Source organism: Solanum lycopersicum, chromosome 11 (genome assembly GCF_036512215.1).
Source record: "Solanum lycopersicum chromosome 11, SLM_r2.1".
Lineage (NCBI taxonomy): Eukaryota > Viridiplantae > Streptophyta > Magnoliopsida > Solanales > Solanaceae > Solanum > Solanum lycopersicum.
This window is the reverse complement of record NC_090810.1, coordinates 58,667,720-58,684,805: the sequence shown is the minus strand read 5'-3', so window position 1 is coordinate 58,684,805 and position 17,086 is coordinate 58,667,720. Positions and strand designations below refer to the sequence as shown.

The window sequence follows — 17,086 nt, the reverse complement described above, 5'->3', positions numbered from 1 at the left end:
CAAGAGTACAAATAATATATGGTTGTTATTCATTGTTTTATAATGTACGTTTTATTTTGTTCCATATTGTATTGTGTTTAATAAAATAAATTTATTAAACGACAAGTAATAGCATAATGAGAAAGATAATAAATGTAACAACACGATCACATTAGATCGATTGTTATATAAAGTAAGTATTTCATCATTAAAGTACGGACAAATTTAAGTAATAATCAAATTAAACAGACCGAATAAAATAGGTAATAACCACTGGTATATGTTACTATTTTTATGAATAGAAAAAAATAACTTTATATATAAAATATAATTTTTCGATGAACTCTTTAGGTCGCTAACTCCGTCCGCGACGCCGTATGTTAGAGGGTTTTAAGTACAGAGACCGGAGAGTCACGGAAGATAAGAATAGAGGGAAGGGAACCTTCATTGATTGTGGGTCCCACTGTTTCCTTTGTCGGAAAACAAAATAGTCGTACCTGATATTTACATTAAATTAATTAATACATAGCGTATGAATATCTACTTTTCAATATTTACGTGTTATATATTTATCAATTTTAACCTAAATATAAAAATGAAAATGAAAAATGTCCATTGGCCATGTAAGAAAATGGATTTTAACCAAATTTATGTGTGTCTCGACTATTTTGTACAAAGCTCGATGCACAAAGCATCCTACATTCCCGTAGGGCACAGGGAAGGACCGCACCCGAGGAACGGGATGACTGATGAAGATAGTCTATCTTAATACAAGCATAAGTGGTTGCTTCCACGAGCCGGTCACACCGGAGACAAGTTTTAGAGCATAAGCAAAAAATGCAACTTTATAAAATGGGAATATTGCAAGTTGTTACAAAGCAATCTTTACACTACTTTGCAGAACTAAAACGAATGCAATCTGCTAACCAAAACTTGAAGCTTCAGCAAAGATGGCTAAGTTCAAATCTAACGCCGAAGACAATTCAATGAGATTTACAACGACAACTATAAACATGAACACGATGAAAAAAAATGGAGTTTATTAGAGAAGAAGCTGCGTTTACGATGATTTCAGGCCAAGTAACCTTTTCAATTCTCGGATTTTCTACTTCCAACTTCGCGAACCCAAACTGTTATTGCCATCCTTGAGGCTCTATATAAATGTCAAGAAAGAAAACAGATTAGATAGTAAGAAACGATTTGGTGTAGAGATCAAACAAATCAAATGACTTACCATTCGTTTAAATGATCTGTTAGGTGAATTTTTCTTGGCCTTCTCGGGATCTGGTTTGGCACGGTCAAGTGCCTGCAGAAGAGTTATGAATGTTGTGAACCCGCAAACAACAAACTTACAAGTTCTAGGATCAGCTAAACAAGAAAATAATTCAAGAAATGAGTCCCGGGGCATTTTAGTTACAAGGAACTGCAGTAAGACGAAACAATGCAGTTGAGTAGGCAGAATGTGATGTCAAAACGGAAAATTGAATTAAAGCTGAGATACATGTGGGACTTCAGTTCTTAAAAGGCACTAGGATCATCAAGCATCGTGTTCGGAAGGTCACATAAACGCCATTTAAGCAACAAGTATTATATAGTATAAAACCAGTAATGTTATATGAGAGTGAATGTGGGCTGCTAGAGTTCCATCGTATCGACAAGATGAGAGTTGCAGAGATGTAGATACTAAGATGAATGTGCCGGTCATACAAGAACAAGATTGGACATTAACCATTTAGCTTTTTCGTAGAATGACTTTGATGAACATGCTTCATGGAAAAACACAAAACGGAAATCACCTAATGCCCAAGAGAAACAAACTCAGACATTTTAATAGGATTGCACGAAGAACCATAAGAAACCTCTACATTCAGCCTCATCAGAACAAGCGTGAACTTTTTGCTAAAAGTAAACAGTTGCCATGATTCTTTCAGCAAAAAGGTTAAAAAAAAAAAAAAAGCAACCTCGGATATAAAATTTAGCAAACTTCCCAATTAGCATTCTTTATAGGTGGTCATTGCCAAGTATACATTTGTATTACAGAATGCAATAAACCTGCTATTCTATTGTTTCTAAATTTATCATGAAAGATTGATAATTACCTGTATCAATGACTCCACCTGACGCCTCATCCGAGTATGCATGAAACATTCAGAACACTGTTTACAGAAAAAACATCGAAGTGATTAAATTTCGGATATAAAGTTTGACAGAAATAATATTATCATATTAAAAGCTATTGAGGCATGCAGTAATGGTTATGAAAATCTCAACATGTGCCATAAATTGATCACTTCACTTGAGAAAGATCGTTTCTTTGAAATAATCCAAGTTAGTAAATACACAAGTAACCCAGTGGATGCAGTTGCAAGACTTTAACAGACTCAAGACCTCCATAGATAAACTGCTTCAAGGATCTACAGATTCCAGTACTAAATCTCCAGGAACACTATACAGGTTTGGTTACAAAAGCCTGAATTAGAAATCATTACAAAAAGCTTTAGCTATTGGGATATATATGTGTGGTGGCATTTTAGTCTTCATATTCTCCAAAAAAAGAATAAAAGGTCACATATATATATAATGCCAAGCATCCACTGTGTGGGAAATTTTAATTTCATGGATTCAAAGAATGAAGAGCTTTAAAAAATTATAATAGAATGAAGAATCCTTGTCTAAAATTTTACAGTCACAGAAATATAGAAGAAAGTAGTTATTAAAATATAGGAATATAATTATGAGTGAAGCTTTCTATCTTTAGTCAGCAAGGCCTTCTATAAGGTTGAAGGGCTTCATCATTTACAAAAATCTTTCAAAGCACATATTCAAGATTCACTAGGGAGCTTCTGACATAAGACGTCGTGAATTGTGTTGCATCAAGTATGGAAGCACATTAATGTGACATAATTAGGTCAATAGATAAGAAACTTTTGGTCTAGAATTCTCACCTTAACATGATAATTTACATAAGCATGAAAGGTTGATAGGTTCCAGACAGTTCTGTCCAGCTTTCTGCCTTCCACGTGGCGAGAAAAAATTACTGTGTCAAAAAATAAGTTGGTCATGGGAATCACAAAATATCAATGTAAAAACTAGTTAAAATATCTGTTATACCAAAACTAACAAATCCGGCATTAGCAGATAATGCTTCTGTAAAAGCTTCTGTCAGTTCTTGAGGAGGAGAAGGAGACCACAAACAAGGAGGGGCATTATTAAGTCCAGCAGTTCGTCTTGCCTCAACAAATTCCTGATGAGAATCATATTTCAAAGAGTGAGCCACCCTACTCATTCAGGCACATGAAGATTAATATCCCAATGGGAAAGAGAAGCACCAAAAATCTTGCAAGAAAATTGAATGAAAGAGCTGGATTTTTTTTTCAAAGACAATGACCTATATACAACTATTGCACTTTCAAGTCTTCCCAGAAGACATAAGGTTTCTTTGGTATCATAAATGGCATAAAAACCTCAATCTTACTTGAAGATTATAAGAAGGTGACAAGCAAATTGATTACAAAGAAGCGAATCATATTGTATCCAATTTCAAAACAATCTTCAAACTAATAGGATGTGTAATGTGTTAAGCCCCACACAGGTCGAGGGAATTGGTTGTAGTATTCTGATGAGATCTTGGGCAATCCTCCCCCACGAGCTAGCTTTTTTAGGGTTTAGTTAGGTCCAAGTTCCATCTCTTAACATGGTATCAGAGCCAAACTCATCAATCCATGTTCTTGTGTTTCTCAATGTTGGACCCCGTGTTATGTTATCCACGCTTCAGTTGTCCAGCTTTGGGCATGTTGGGGAGTGTTAAGTCTCGCATTTGTTGAGGAAATGATTGTGGTCTCTTTATATAGTCTTAGGCAATCCTCTCCTCAAGAGTTAGCTTTTGGAATTGAATTAGGCCCAAGTTAAATGTCTTCACATAATGAAAGCTTAATTGGATGTTCAAATATCAGAATGTTTACCACAGTAATCCGTTAGCATAAAACAAAATGAAAAGAAATTTTCTAATAAAACTACTTTTATTGGAAGCTATTAGTTCTCACACCTTTTCATTTCTTGGATTGGGATGATATAAAGATAAGGACAAGAACACATTAAAACGTGTAGAAGTTTACCTGTAAGAAAGATGTTGCTAGAACAGTATCTATGGAATCATTGAATCTCATAGGAAATATGACGGTCACCTTGTCTGCCTGCAAAAAGCCAGTACATTGCATCATTTAATCTAAATACTTTATAGGTCCTCAAAGATAGATACTAAAATAACAACAATGTGCATCGTTTATGCATTCCAAAAATTCATGCCTATTAAGAAACAAATTTGGGGTGTGTGTGTGGGGGGGGGGGGGGGATTGTTGGAACTAAATACAGATACAAGTTCAGAAACACTTAACAAACAAGGAGACAAGTACTGGAAGAACTTGGATATGCCAGGATCACTCTGGAGTCAATGAGGCAAAGTAGGCTGAAAGATATCCGCATGGGGTTATTGTCAAAAGAATTGGTTGATTTAGCTATAGTACCCAAGCTCAACAAGTAAAAGAATGTTTTCACTGCAGAATTTGAAAATGGATTCATAGTGAAAAACTGACTTTTCACCACAACATTTTAAAATGGATTCATGTTCATTGAACTTAAGCCTATAGAGGTAAACTATAGTTTTCACCACTTGTGCATGTTATAAAGTAGATAAAATTACTCACCTGAGGTACAAGGAAAAAAGACTCATTAGGACGATGAACCAGGGCAACGGGCTTGCCTAGATCGGAAGGAACTGTCCTTGTAACAAGTTGTTTCAAAACTGCCCTCAGTGGGGCTCCCATTACTACCTCCCTCACGGATGCAATCTTTGTCAGGAGTGCATGTTTTTGCTCTACAATCAGAAAGAAATATCATAAGCAATGTATATTACAGGATTGTAACAGAAACTTTCAGCAAAAATAGACAATCACCCAGGTTCAGAAGTATCAAAGATTTTCTGAAAATTAGTACTCTCATAGAACTGTTCACAAATTTAAAACTGAAATAATAAGTATACGAACTCATAAAGAAAGTGTAATGCTACATATTGACTTGTACTACAATCCCAAGTTTGCACTTAGGAGCTCGAATCCGACCAGCTAAAAGATCAACAGCCAAGCTGAAATTACGTTGGATTGTGAGGAGGGATGTGCTGAAAGTAGAAATATGGTTTTTTATTTTACGCACCAGCAACATCCAGGAGGATATTTTCCTCCTGGATTTGGTGGATACCTCATAATACCACCAGCAGTACAGATATGGTTATTCTTAGGTAATGTCAAATACTTTATAAGAATAAGAGTAGGGGCAATGAGACTTTTAGTGGTGCAATATTCAAGAAGTTGTAAATAGTTAAGCTATATAGTTCTCCATTACGGAAAATGGACTCAATGGACTGAAAGGAAACACATGGAGGAAGTATATTACAAAAAGCTTTAACCTAAGGTGCATCCAAACATATAACACAGATCAAAGGTGAACCATGGCACACAGAGTTAAATTTGGCAGGGGCTTTTTATTCTTTATTCCAAAGGGAGTTATTCCCCTGCTTGTATACTTTTTTGCGTTCATTGAGTACCTCTGATTGTTTTGTGCTTACGTCTCTCCTTTGAGTACAAAATTTGTTCTTGGGGAACAAATGTTCTAAAGCCACCAATTGAAGATCAAGTCAAAAAAATTCTGGAGTACAAGACAACAAGACTGGGATTCAAAGGAAAATGGATAAGTTTGATTCACCATTGCTAGCCACAGTTGAACTTTCTTTCTGGATAATGTGAACCAACTGGCTCTTTAATTTAATCCCTATACTCAACATTCAGATGACTTTGCCCTTTCCTTTTGGGCAACACATGGTTGCCAACTTTTACACATGAATAGGTGATTTTTGTAGAGAAAAACTCTAGCTTGTTTAATTGTTTCCTGTTACAGATCTTTCATCGGACTTGCATCCTTTTGTTAAGAGATAACTTACTGAACTATGATATTCAAGAACAGAAATTCAGAAGCTTGGAGGCCCAACTTCGAGCCAACAGTGAATGCTGCATACTAGTATAACATACAGTTATATCTTTTTTTCCTTGAAATATTTTGCCACTACTCAGACAATAAATTGTACTCTTCGTAGCTAGAAGAACGAGTGAAAAATTGACAATTTCCCTTTTAGTTTTAGGAATAATGAAAACATGCACATAACAAAAAAAAAAAAAAAACTCCAAGAGAAAGGAAACACTGAAATTTTCAACTGAATAGAAACTGAGAAGAATGAAACCCTTTTTTCATGTGTGTGTGCTGAACGTGTGCTTATTAATGAGTGTTCTCAACTTATATTAAAAAGAATTTGCTAAAATAGACATGCAACATGAAGCGGATGCGATCACATTTATTTCTTGATTACCCTTAGGAGAGTAAGAACCCCCCAAACTTTTCTAGTAATGCAGTTTGGACTAACATCCTAATACCATCCAGCACAACTATAGCAAGCTCATAATGACCTTAAAGAGGAAACTTGCAGAACCTTCATCTGGGGGAAGTTTTGACAAGTTTAGTTTAAGTGTGAGATTAAACCCATCTCTTGGAGGATCAAGAATTTGTGCAACTGCACCATATGCTGCTTTTATGGCTTCTAGCGCTCCAAGTGGAAGTCCACCAAAGAGGACGGTTTCTGGAGGTGGTATGGGCAATGATACAGAAAGAAGCAAGACATTTGGATTTTTCACTGAACCCTGCAGAATATGTTACAGATTAGCCAGCCAGATGTATCATAGATGACAGCATGTCAAAATAAGATATGACCATCTCAATTAACATTTTTAAAATAATGATGTGTTTAGTGGTTCTTCCATTTTTCTTTTGAAGTGAAAAAATTGGTTAAAAAATAAAGCAAAATCATCAAATTGGACTGTTGTATGATAATAACTCACCTGAATATGGTAACGGATATCATCAAATTCAACCCATTGGCTGTCCAGTTCAACCCCTTTCTCAAGACTGCAAAATAAGGATGTGCTGTCAGCATCTACTACAGATTATTCAAACAAATGACGGAATGGTATCGGTTCTATTTGCAATACAGGGCTGCCAAATTTTTGGAAGATTCAAGGATCAGAAAACTAGGTATGTCATATTTTAGAACTTTAAGCATACACCATTTGGTGAAAGAATAAGCTAAGAGCAATTGGACAAATAAAGGAACCGGAATGCTATATTGTTAACAGGGAGGGGTTCCCATGATAAATCACTAAATGGAAGTAAACAAATTAAAATGATCAATTTTAATATCACGGTAGCTAATGCTTGAACAATTAATCAAATTTTGAACATTTGTGACTTTATTGGCAGCACTTTTGGATTGATTAAGCTGATTCTACTTCAGTAACTGATAGTGTAGGCAGTTCATGTTCATCCTCTACTCCAGCTCCCTGGGATGCGAGGAAGTAAATGCAACTCTCCAAACTGTTATGCAAAAGGTAGAAAAAGTTGAAATACTTTTGCATTTTTTGGAAATGCACATTACAACATTATGGTTATTATTCACATAGTATTTCCGTGCTTCACTACATAGCGATCATCTAGAGCTTGCCAACTATTGGACATACTCATACAGAACATTCACCCATATACCCATGTATCACGGGTGTTAATGACTGAAAGATTACATCTTTACACTTCAATTAGAGCAACAACAAATGTTAATACCTAGCAACGCATCTTCGTACTCAAGCACAGAAATGAGTTGGAACTACACAGAAACATCAACTATACTAGCTGTAACTCAATCAACTAGAGCTTGCTAAATATCGGACATACTCATTCCAAACAAATCCATGTAATAGCACCCAGGGTGTGGCCTACTGATCAATGAAGTAGGTTGAGAACCATGAAATCTCATGTTCAATCCCAACAGAGACAAAAATACTTGGTGATTTCTTCCCATTTGTTCTAACCTTGGTGGATAAAGTTACCTATTAATTGTTGGTGGTGGGAAGTGGCGGATATCCCATGGAATTAGTCAAGGTGCGCGAGGAGTGGAACGTATCCCGTGGATTTAGTGGAGGTACACGAAAGCCGGTTCACACACCATGGTTATCGGGGAAAAAAAATCGCAACGTTATGCTTAAGAAAGTGCAACAACAAATGCTAATGCAGCAGAAGCATATAAACTCTTTCATATTCACAACCACGCACAGAAATAAGCTAGAACTATGCAAACATTAAACAATCTAGCTGCAATACAATCAGCTCCTATAAAAATAAACAATAATGCAATCCACACTTCCATAACCAGGCTTAATCTTATTAGCTCAGTTCATTAGCTGACTACCATAACTTTCACCAAGCTCTCGATTCCCACACTTTGTAATCCCTTTCCCTTCTCCTACCCTAACTTTCTTTTAAAATACTAAAAGATTGCAACTTTATGCTTATGCTAATCCCAGCAGATACATACAAGTACTTTTATATTCATAATCATACACAAAAATGAGCAAAAACTATGCAAACATCAATCAATAATGCAATCCAGACTACCCTAAACCACAAATTGACCCGAAAAAAGTGTTTAAAATAGGGAAAAGTGAAAAAAGTGAAATGGATTTAAGCTTACCTCTGGACGCGATTGTACAAGATCTGAAGAAGATATCTAGAGGGAGATTGCAGTAATATCATCGATCTCTTTCACAAAACAAATTCGCAGTTTGGGTTCTTTGAAAATCAAAGAAATTAGAAAGAAACAGAAAATCAAAGAATCTTGAATGGACAATTTGATGAAGTTTTGTTATTAAAAGTTTGATTTCTCTTTTGTCAATTTGTTCAAGTGGGAAAAGTTATGTAAGAATTATTGAATAAATCAAATCACTTTTTTGTTACAAACACCGGAACCTATTAATTTTATTCTCGAACTATTAATACTCTATTAACTTGACTAAAATATATTTCCTAAATTACGTCAAGTTTAATTATATTTTTGCTACTTCTCTCGACTTTCTATTAAGTTTGCGTCTGGACATGCGATATGAAATCAACTTTTGGACATGTCATTTCATATCATGAGATAAAATTCCGACTTATGTGAAAATCATGATTTGGAAATTTTCAAATACAAAAATTGACCCACAAATTTATATTTTGTAATGAAAACTCCATATATATATCTACTAATTATTTATTTGATAGGTAATTAATGTCAAATTATTTTATCTTCGTATATGTTTTAATCTCCATGATTTCTTTTTGTTATTTACTATTTTTTGTTTTGAAATTTCTAGCTCCGCACTGAATGAAAAAAAAAAAAAGAGAACTTTTTTTAAGTCTTCTAAATATATATAAGGTCAATTATGATTATACTTTGCATTTTGATGTCATGCCATATATAAAGTATAAACCTTCTTATTCAAGATTCTCTGAATATTAATTCTTTAGTCGGACTGTCTATAGACTTAAGTCGAATCATTCAAAAATACACTACTTTTAGTAAAAATATGAAAGCATCCGACAATATTTTTGAATAGTCCGAGCAACGTAGTTTTCAGGTTAGACCTGCCTTGATTTTCTGAATAGTAATGATATCAGTCTTAAAAGACTTGGCTAAAATGTTATCAGGAATGCTTGTATTGAACACAGAGTTAGGAACAGAAACAGTGCCTGCATTTGCACTTCCAAAGGCAGATATACCCCAAGCACAATTTTCAGCATCAGCATTGTATTGATAGTGTACTAGTCCTTTAGGGAACACGAAAACGTCTCCTGTTTGCAATGTTTGAGTGTAAATCTTGTTCGTGGTATCGATGAATCCTACTTCCAATGTCCCTGACATGAGGAAAAGTAGCTCGGCTGAACGTGGATGAGTGTGGACAGGGTTGACAGAGCCTGCAGGGTACTGTAGGATTGCATAGGAAACACTTTGTCCGTTCAGGGCTGGAAACTCCGTCATTGCTGCCTTTGTTACCTTGAATTTTTCGGGTGATGGAGCTCCAACGATGCCCCTTAGGCCTGAGAAGGTGAAGTAGGAAGCGTCAACTGATGGCACGCTCAGTGGCAGCACAAAGTCTGTTAGGATGTCAGGGTCACCAGCTGATGCCATTTGAAAAATGACTAGTGATGTTGCTAGAGCTAACAGAACTATGCAACTTGAAGTTTTTGATTCCATTTTTTCTCCTGTTTTCGTTTATTTGTTTGAATGATTTCTTGATGGACTAAAGATTTTATAGCTATACAAGGGACATATCAAACAAGAATCGAGATTGAAGTCCCCGATGATTCGCAAAAACAAAAATGAATTGTGAATATAGGAAACGGCTCCAGAAGTTTATTGTGTCAACTTAAGAAACAACACTTGCTCACCTCTTTCCAGTTCTGGCTTTCAATATGGACAAGAGAAAGCAGTTTACTTTTTCCCTTTAAAAATTGTTATGTTTTCGACTTCATGCACTTTGCTTACATTACAAGATCAAAGAGTCCATAAAAGTATTATCTTGAAGCATATAACTGATGAAACCTAAGGAATATTGAGATGATTTTCGAAATATGGAATCTTATAATGTGATTTCCAGGTAGTTTCTGCTATCAAAAACAAATAAGTATAATGTGTCAAGCTTAGTTAACATCTATTACCAACTGGCTTATCCTTCAGCAAAATTTGGTTCTGGTTTTGGTCTTTTTTATAAATTTGTGGTCTAACAGAACTAATAGTCATCATTTTACAACTTATTTGTATACATTTTACCTGTATCAACAAAAAATGGCCTCATTCCTCTTGAAAAGTGTCCTTGTTGTTGTAGCCGTCTTTTTCATTTCTTCGATGGCTCAAGCTAGTGATCCGGATATCTTGTCTGACTTCATTGTTCCTGCAGGAAGCACCATAGATGGGAACTTCTTTACCTTCACTGGTACTCGTGATATTTTTGGCAGCATCATTGAAAAGTTCAGTGTGACAAAAGTGAGCAAGGCAGAGTTTCCAGGTTTGGACGGCCAGAGTGTTTCGTTGGCAGTGCTTCAGTTCCCCGGAGGAGGTGTCAACCCGCCCCACACACACCCTCGTGCAGCTGAACTGTTATTCGTCGTTAAAGGTAGTCTTGAGGTTGGATTTGTGGACACCGCTAACAAGCTTTACACTCAGGCTCTCCAAGTTGGTGACTTGTTTGTGTTCCCTAAAGGACTAGTGCATTATCAGTACAATTCTGATTGGAATAAATCAGCTATAGCCGTGTCTGGTTTTGGCAGCACTAGTACTGGAACTGTGTCACTTCCTACAACATTGTTTGCTACTGGGATCGATGATCAAGTTCTCGCCAAGTCCTTCAAGTCTGATATTGCCACTATTCGGAAGATCAAGGCTGGTCTTTCATCTTAGGCAATTTTCTGTATTTTCACCACTAAATTTGTGTGTCTCGACATGTACTTACAAGATAGTACTGCAGTCTGCATATTTTATTAGTCCACAGTTTCCTCTAATGTAAGACAACATTTGCTACTCATGATCAATAGCAGTTATGGACATTCAATAATATTTTTCTAACGGTACATTACTCGTACAATAGGCTGGCTCCATTTTATGTATATAAAGTAGATGTTGAATTCTGTTGGCTTTTCAACATTTTTGTGTCTTTATATATTGAACCCCTTTAGCAAAAATTCTGATTCCACCACTGTTTGCTACCATTCGGAAGATCAAGGCTAGCCTTTCATCTTAGACTGCAGATATTAAGCTCTTATTGATTCGAAATAGTAACTACTATTTCGTTTCTAGTCATTTGGTGTTTGATATGTTTGAAAATAAACTACAGGAAATGAAGCTGTACGTCACAGAATGCAGTGCCCGTGTCTAAAAGATTAATCGACATGTTTATTCATGACTGCTTGCATTTCCGGGAGTTGTTAAAGACTAATCAATGTCAAGTATAGAAAAATTTATTGTGTCAAAATCTTAAAACAAAATATACATTTTCTGTCAAGAACTAAGCAGACGTAGTAGTACTGCATTTTATGATGCAGATCGCGGTGCTAATGTCGACACCTCAAGAAACAAAAATTTAGTGATGAAAATACAGAAAAAATTGACTAAGGTGAAAGACCAGCCTTGATCTTCTGAATAGTGGCAATATCAGTCTTGAAGGACTTGGCGAGAATTTGATCATCGATCCCTGTGGCAAACAATGTTGTAGGAAGTGAAACAGTTCCAGCATTCGCGCTTCCAAAACCAGACACGGCTGTAGCTAATTCATTCCTATTAGAATTGTACTGATAATGCACTAGCCCTTTAGGGAACACAAACAAGTCACCAACTTGGAGAGTCTGAGTGTATAGCTTGTTAGTGGTGTCCACAAATCCAACCTCAAGACTACCTTCAACGACGAATAGCAGTTCAGCTGCACGAGGGTGTGTGTGGGGCGGGTTTACACTTCCTCTAGGGAACTGAAGCACTGCCAACGAAACACTCTGGCCATCCAAAACTGGAAATTCTGCCTTGCCAACTTTTGTCACTGAGAACTTTTGTATGACACTGCCAAAAATAGCACGTGTACCATTGAAGGTAAATAAGTTCCCATCTATGGCGCTTCCTACAGGAACAATGAAGTCAGATAAGATATCCGGATCACTAGCTTGAGCCATCGAAGAAATGGAAAAGACAGCTACAACAACAAGGACTGTTTTCAAGAAAAATGAGGCCATTTTTTGCTCTTCTGAGGAGGCTAATGAAACAAGTAAATGGATATAGATAAGCTGTGACTATATATATATATAGAGAGAGAGAGAGAGAGATTTTTAAAAATAACCGTAGATATATAGTGTGACTTTACAGCGAAAAGAATTCAAATGAACCACTTTTACTCCTCTAGCTCCGCCCTTAGGTGGAACCAAAGTTGCAGAAGGATAAGCCAGTTGGTAACTGATGTTTACTAAGTTTTTGAGCTGTTTTTATTGTTTGTTTCTGACTGCAGAAACTACCTGGAAACCACATTTAAAGACCATATAATTCGAAAATCGTCTCAATATGGCTTAGGTTTCATCAGTAATATAAACTAAGTGCATAAAGTCGAAAACATATTAATTTTTAAAGGAAAAAAGTTATCTGTATTCTCTTGTCAATATTGAAAGCTAAAACTGGAAATTGTGTTGTTTCTTTTATTGACACAATAAACTTCTGAAGTAGTTTCCTATATTGACAATTCCTTATTCGTTTTAGCAAGTCATCGGTGACTTCAATCTCGATTCTTGTTTGATATGTCCCTTGTATAGCTATAAAATCTTTAGTCCATCAAGAAATCATTCAAACAAATAAACGAAAACAGGAGAAAACATGGAATCAAAAACTTCAAGTTGCATAGTTCTGTTAGCTCTAGCAACATCACTACTCATTTTCCAAATAGCATCAGCTGGTGACCCTGACATCCTAACAGACTTTGTAATGCCACTCGAGGTTCCATCAGTTGACGCTTCTTACTTCACCTTCTCTGGCCTAAGGGGACTCGTAGGAGCTCCACCACCCGAAAAATTCAAGGTGACAAAGGCAGGCATGACCGAATTTCCAGCCCTGAACGGACAAAGCGTTTCCTATGCAATCCTACAGTATCCTGCAGGCTCTGTTAACCCTGTCCACACTCATCCACGTTCAGCCGAGCTACTTTTCCTCATGTCAGGCACATTGGAAGTAGGATTCATCGATACCACGAACAAGATTTACACTCAAACATTGCAAACAGGAGACGTTTTCGTGTTCCCTAAAGGACTAGTACACTATCAATACAATGCTGATGCTGAAAATTGTGCTTGGGGTATATCTGCCTTTGGAAGTGCAAATGCAGGCACTGTTTCTATTCCTAACTCAGTGTTCAATACAAGCATTCCTGATAACATTTTGGCTAAATCTTTCAAGACTGATATCATTACTATTCAGAAAATCAAGGCAGGTCTAGCCTGAAAACTACGTTGCTCGGACTATTCAAAAATGTCGTTAGGCGCATTCACATCCTCTAAAAGTAGTGTGTTATTCTATGATCCTACTCGAGCATCGTCTTGGCGTGACAATACTTCTAGAGAGTCCGAGCAATATAACTTAACAGTAATTTTTCACTTCATTCTTATTTTTTCAATTTGCAATGAAAAGAATAATTAAATGTGATTCACTTTTGTAACGATAAAGATATATCAACTCTAAATTGAATATATCATACCTTTTTTCAATTAAGTAACTTTTTTTTGGACCAAAAACTTCAATTTTTAAAAAAAGCATTAGAAAATCATTATGTGACTTGCATTTTTATATGAAAAAATTACATAAATACACGACTCTCTCGGATACATCCCTTCCATTAAGACTTACATGTACCAAACAAATAAGAAATGTACTCAAGAGTAATAAAAAAATTCGAAATTTTTAAAATTAAAAAGACGTCTAGACCCAAATATATAAAATAAATTAGGTATTTGTCCCTTTCAATACAAAAAAAAAATGTCACAAAAAGGAAACAATTCACGTGACTAAAATAAAGTTAAAGTAAGCATTTAATTTTCTTTATTATCAAGTATACCCTTATATTAAAGCTGAAAAAGTTAAAAAAGAAAATTATAATTTTTATGTATATATATATATATATGAATATATTCTTTACTAAGTATTTAAAGAAGAATAAACCATAGAAATCGATTTCATATTTCAATTGGTCATGATACCACCCTATCAAGACAAAAGTAGCTTCAATAAATATATCAATACAAATTTCATACAACGATGAGATTGATATTAATAATCGTTATTTTCCTCTTTCACATCAATCTTCTTCATGCTTTCTCTTTATCTTCTCGATTTCTCCGTCCTCGAGGTAATTTTTACTTTTTTGTTACGAATGAAAAATATTTTTAATATGTCCACTATGATCTATATAACGATAGATTAGTAAAAAAATTTATTTTTTTAGTGCATTTGGGTGATGAAATTGTGACGAACAATAAACGTGGAGGTGGTGCGGCTAGTGGGCACGCTAGTGCCCACGGCAGCTCGTCCAGGGGACGAGCATCGCGCGGCGGGCAATCAACTGCAGGTGTAGTTCCATTGTATACAGCAGGAGCTATGAACCATCACAAAGTTAATAGAAGCCATCACCATGCAAATGACGGAATTACCCTCAATTGTATTTGTTTTTCTACTTTACTTTTCATCATTTGTAGCATATTTGTTAATATATTATTTATTTTGTAATTATATATAGTATATTTTGTTAGAGATAATAGTCAGAAACATATGTGAAATATCATTTTCTTTTTACGAGTTTTTTTATGTAAAGTATTTATGTTTTTTATTTAAACTATTATTAATTTGTCGTTTTTAGTTGTTATATTACTTTTTTCGAAAGTCAATTTAATTAATTTTTAAAATTAAATTAGAATACATTAATTCATTATTTTAAATATTTGAAAAGGTATAAAAAGATAAAGAAAATTATACATACCTTGCAAATGTGATATTATCAAGGAAGAAAAAAATGTAAATGAAGTGGTAAGTGTGTCAAAGTGTCAAATAAAATTAAATTTATATAAGATAAATTGTTTTATTGGGTTTAAAGTATTCCTACATATTAACACTTCATACATGATTCAAGTAAGGAATCTTTTAGTTGATTTTAAAATCTTAAATATCAGATGGATAGTAAAATTAAATGTCTGTTTTATATATTTCAAAACTTAATTTTTAATGAGTAAAAAAGATGAAAGACATTTTATTGATGAGATGTACGTAGACACTATTTTCATATGTGATATCGAATCAAGTTTTTGCTCTTTAGATCAGTTCATCTATAGTAAAGGAATTTTGGTATTTTAAAAATATATGTAACAGTCACACAGACTCACAATATAATCCCTCAATAGGTTTACCAAACTTACTAATGTATTTATTGTTGGGAAAACACGGACAAGCACAAAAGTATATATGGTAAATGTAATGGAAATAAAATGGGAAAATAACGACACCAAGAATTTTACGTGGAAATCCTTCTGAATAAGGGAAAAAACCACGGGCCAAGAGGAGCAACTGATATTACTATAGTAAGGAATTTTACACTGTGTAGTCACGAATACAACACTCAATGTGACTACTACACACTCAAAAGGAACAACACTCTTTTGGTTTCCGTCTTACTAAAATATCGCTCACACTCTATTTTTCTTCACAGACTATTTTCTTATATAGTCTATGGAATAGCTCACTTTGCTCTCAAATTGGTTTTTCTCTCTAACTTGGTGTGTTCTACAAATGAGCAAGAATGCTCTATTTATAGAAGGATAAAACCATACCTATGTCACTAATGACATATGTAAACATAGCAAAGTAAAAAATGGTTGCAAATCTTACCAATTTGCCAACTATCAAATCTTTTCTTTTCAACTCCAATTACTATTCCTTTTTAACAATTGCTTGTACCAATTGAATGGCTAAAGTTGACTAAAACAATGGGATGGATTCAACATTTATTGGTTTTGTTGCAGACTCTTCCCGAATCGCTTATTTCTTTAATTTTCCCAATTCTATGTGTTTTCTCATTGAATTTTTTTATCAGAAAATATTCTGCAAGCATTCTAATAGATAATTTTGAGTAAACCGACGAGAAAAGATAGAACAAACAAGAGTGTCAACACGAAAATATTTGAAAACTTCTCGCAATTTGAGTTAAAATTATTTTTTATCGTGTAATTTTTTTCTGTGAATTGGTTCGTTATAAAATTTTCAATAGTTATTCTAACAGATATTTTAATTAAATTAGTGAGAAAATATATTTTAAAAAATCAGTAGTATTTTTACACGAAAATATTCAAAAGCTTCTTCACTATCCCAATGAAAATTGTTTCCTATCATATATTTTTATTTCCAATAAGTTGGTTCGATGAAATGACATCTCAAACTAATTGTAATTTGTTATGTTTGCAAAGATGAAAATCAACCCAAACTCAAAAGAATCTTTTCACATTATTTGACCAATTTTGAAAAAACTAGTCATAACAAATTGTTGCTATTGTTTTGCCTATTTCCCTGGTGAATCTCGATCGCCACTTTCGTTCTCGGCTGGGCAGTCTGCTTCGAATTTTTTATTTTATA

At 34.7% G+C, this 17,086-nt stretch overlaps 5 protein-coding genes and 1 long non-coding RNA gene across 7 annotated transcripts; 3 read left to right on the top strand and 3 right to left on the bottom strand.

The window, feature by feature from the left end:
* Nucleotides 1–796: 796 nt before the first annotated feature.
* On the bottom strand, nt 797–8,901 carry LOC101263574 (actin-related protein 2/3 complex subunit 2A). Of its 2 annotated transcripts, XM_010315070.4 has the most exons (11): nt 8,603–8,858; nt 7,377–7,452; nt 6,921–6,987; nt 6,515–6,722; nt 4,683–4,852; nt 4,095–4,172; nt 3,091–3,223; nt 2,925–3,016; nt 2,079–2,135; nt 1,214–1,285; nt 797–1,132 (listed from the first exon to the last, which is right to left on the bottom strand). In XM_010315070.4, exons 2-11 carry the CDS (start codon nt 7,400–7,402, stop codon nt 1,085–1,087), a joined length of 951 nt encoding a protein of 316 aa, XP_010313372.1. In that variant the 5' UTR covers nt 7,403–7,452; nt 8,603–8,858; the 3' UTR covers nt 797–1,084. The 2 variants fall into 2 exon arrangements, with proteins under 2 accessions (XP_010313372.1, XP_004251069.1); XM_004251021.5 differs by lacking the exon at nt 7,377–7,452 and having other exon boundaries at nt 8,603–8,901.
* Nucleotides 8,902–9,523: 622 nt separating this feature from the next.
* LOC101246507 (germin-like protein 9-3) lies at nt 9,524–10,144 on the bottom strand. Its single transcript, XM_004251342.3, has one exon. The coding sequence runs from the start codon at nt 10,142–10,144 to the stop codon at nt 9,524–9,526; it is 621 nt and encodes a 206-aa protein (XP_004251390.1).
* A 644-nt stretch (nt 10,145–10,788) lies between these two features.
* LOC101246215 (putative germin-like protein 9-2) lies at nt 10,789–13,910 on the top strand. The gene is made up of 2 exons (XM_004251341.2): nt 10,789–11,289; nt 13,871–13,910. The coding sequence occupies exons 1-2, from the start codon at nt 10,796–10,798 to the stop codon at nt 13,908–13,910; spliced, it is 534 nt and encodes a 177-aa protein (XP_004251389.2). The 5' UTR covers nt 10,789–10,795.
* Nucleotides 11,880–12,844, bottom strand: LOC101245921 (germin-like protein 9-3). The gene has a single exon (XM_004251340.4). The coding sequence runs from the start codon at nt 12,664–12,666 to the stop codon at nt 12,055–12,057; it is 612 nt and encodes a 203-aa protein (XP_004251388.1). The 5' UTR covers nt 12,667–12,844; the 3' UTR covers nt 11,880–12,054.
* On the top strand, nt 12,936–14,104 carry LOC101245622 (germin-like protein 9-3). The gene has a single exon (XM_004251339.5). The coding sequence runs from the start codon at nt 13,295–13,297 to the stop codon at nt 13,913–13,915; it is 621 nt and encodes a 206-aa protein (XP_004251387.1). The 5' UTR covers nt 12,936–13,294; the 3' UTR covers nt 13,916–14,104.
* A 458-nt stretch (nt 14,105–14,562) lies between these two features.
* Nucleotides 14,563–15,259, top strand: LOC101263277 (uncharacterized). Its single transcript, XR_738631.4, has 2 exons — nt 14,563–14,816; nt 14,913–15,259. It is a non-coding gene; the product is annotated as an uncharacterized lncRNA (long non-coding RNA).
* The last annotated feature ends 1,827 nt before the right edge of the window (nt 15,260–17,086 follow it).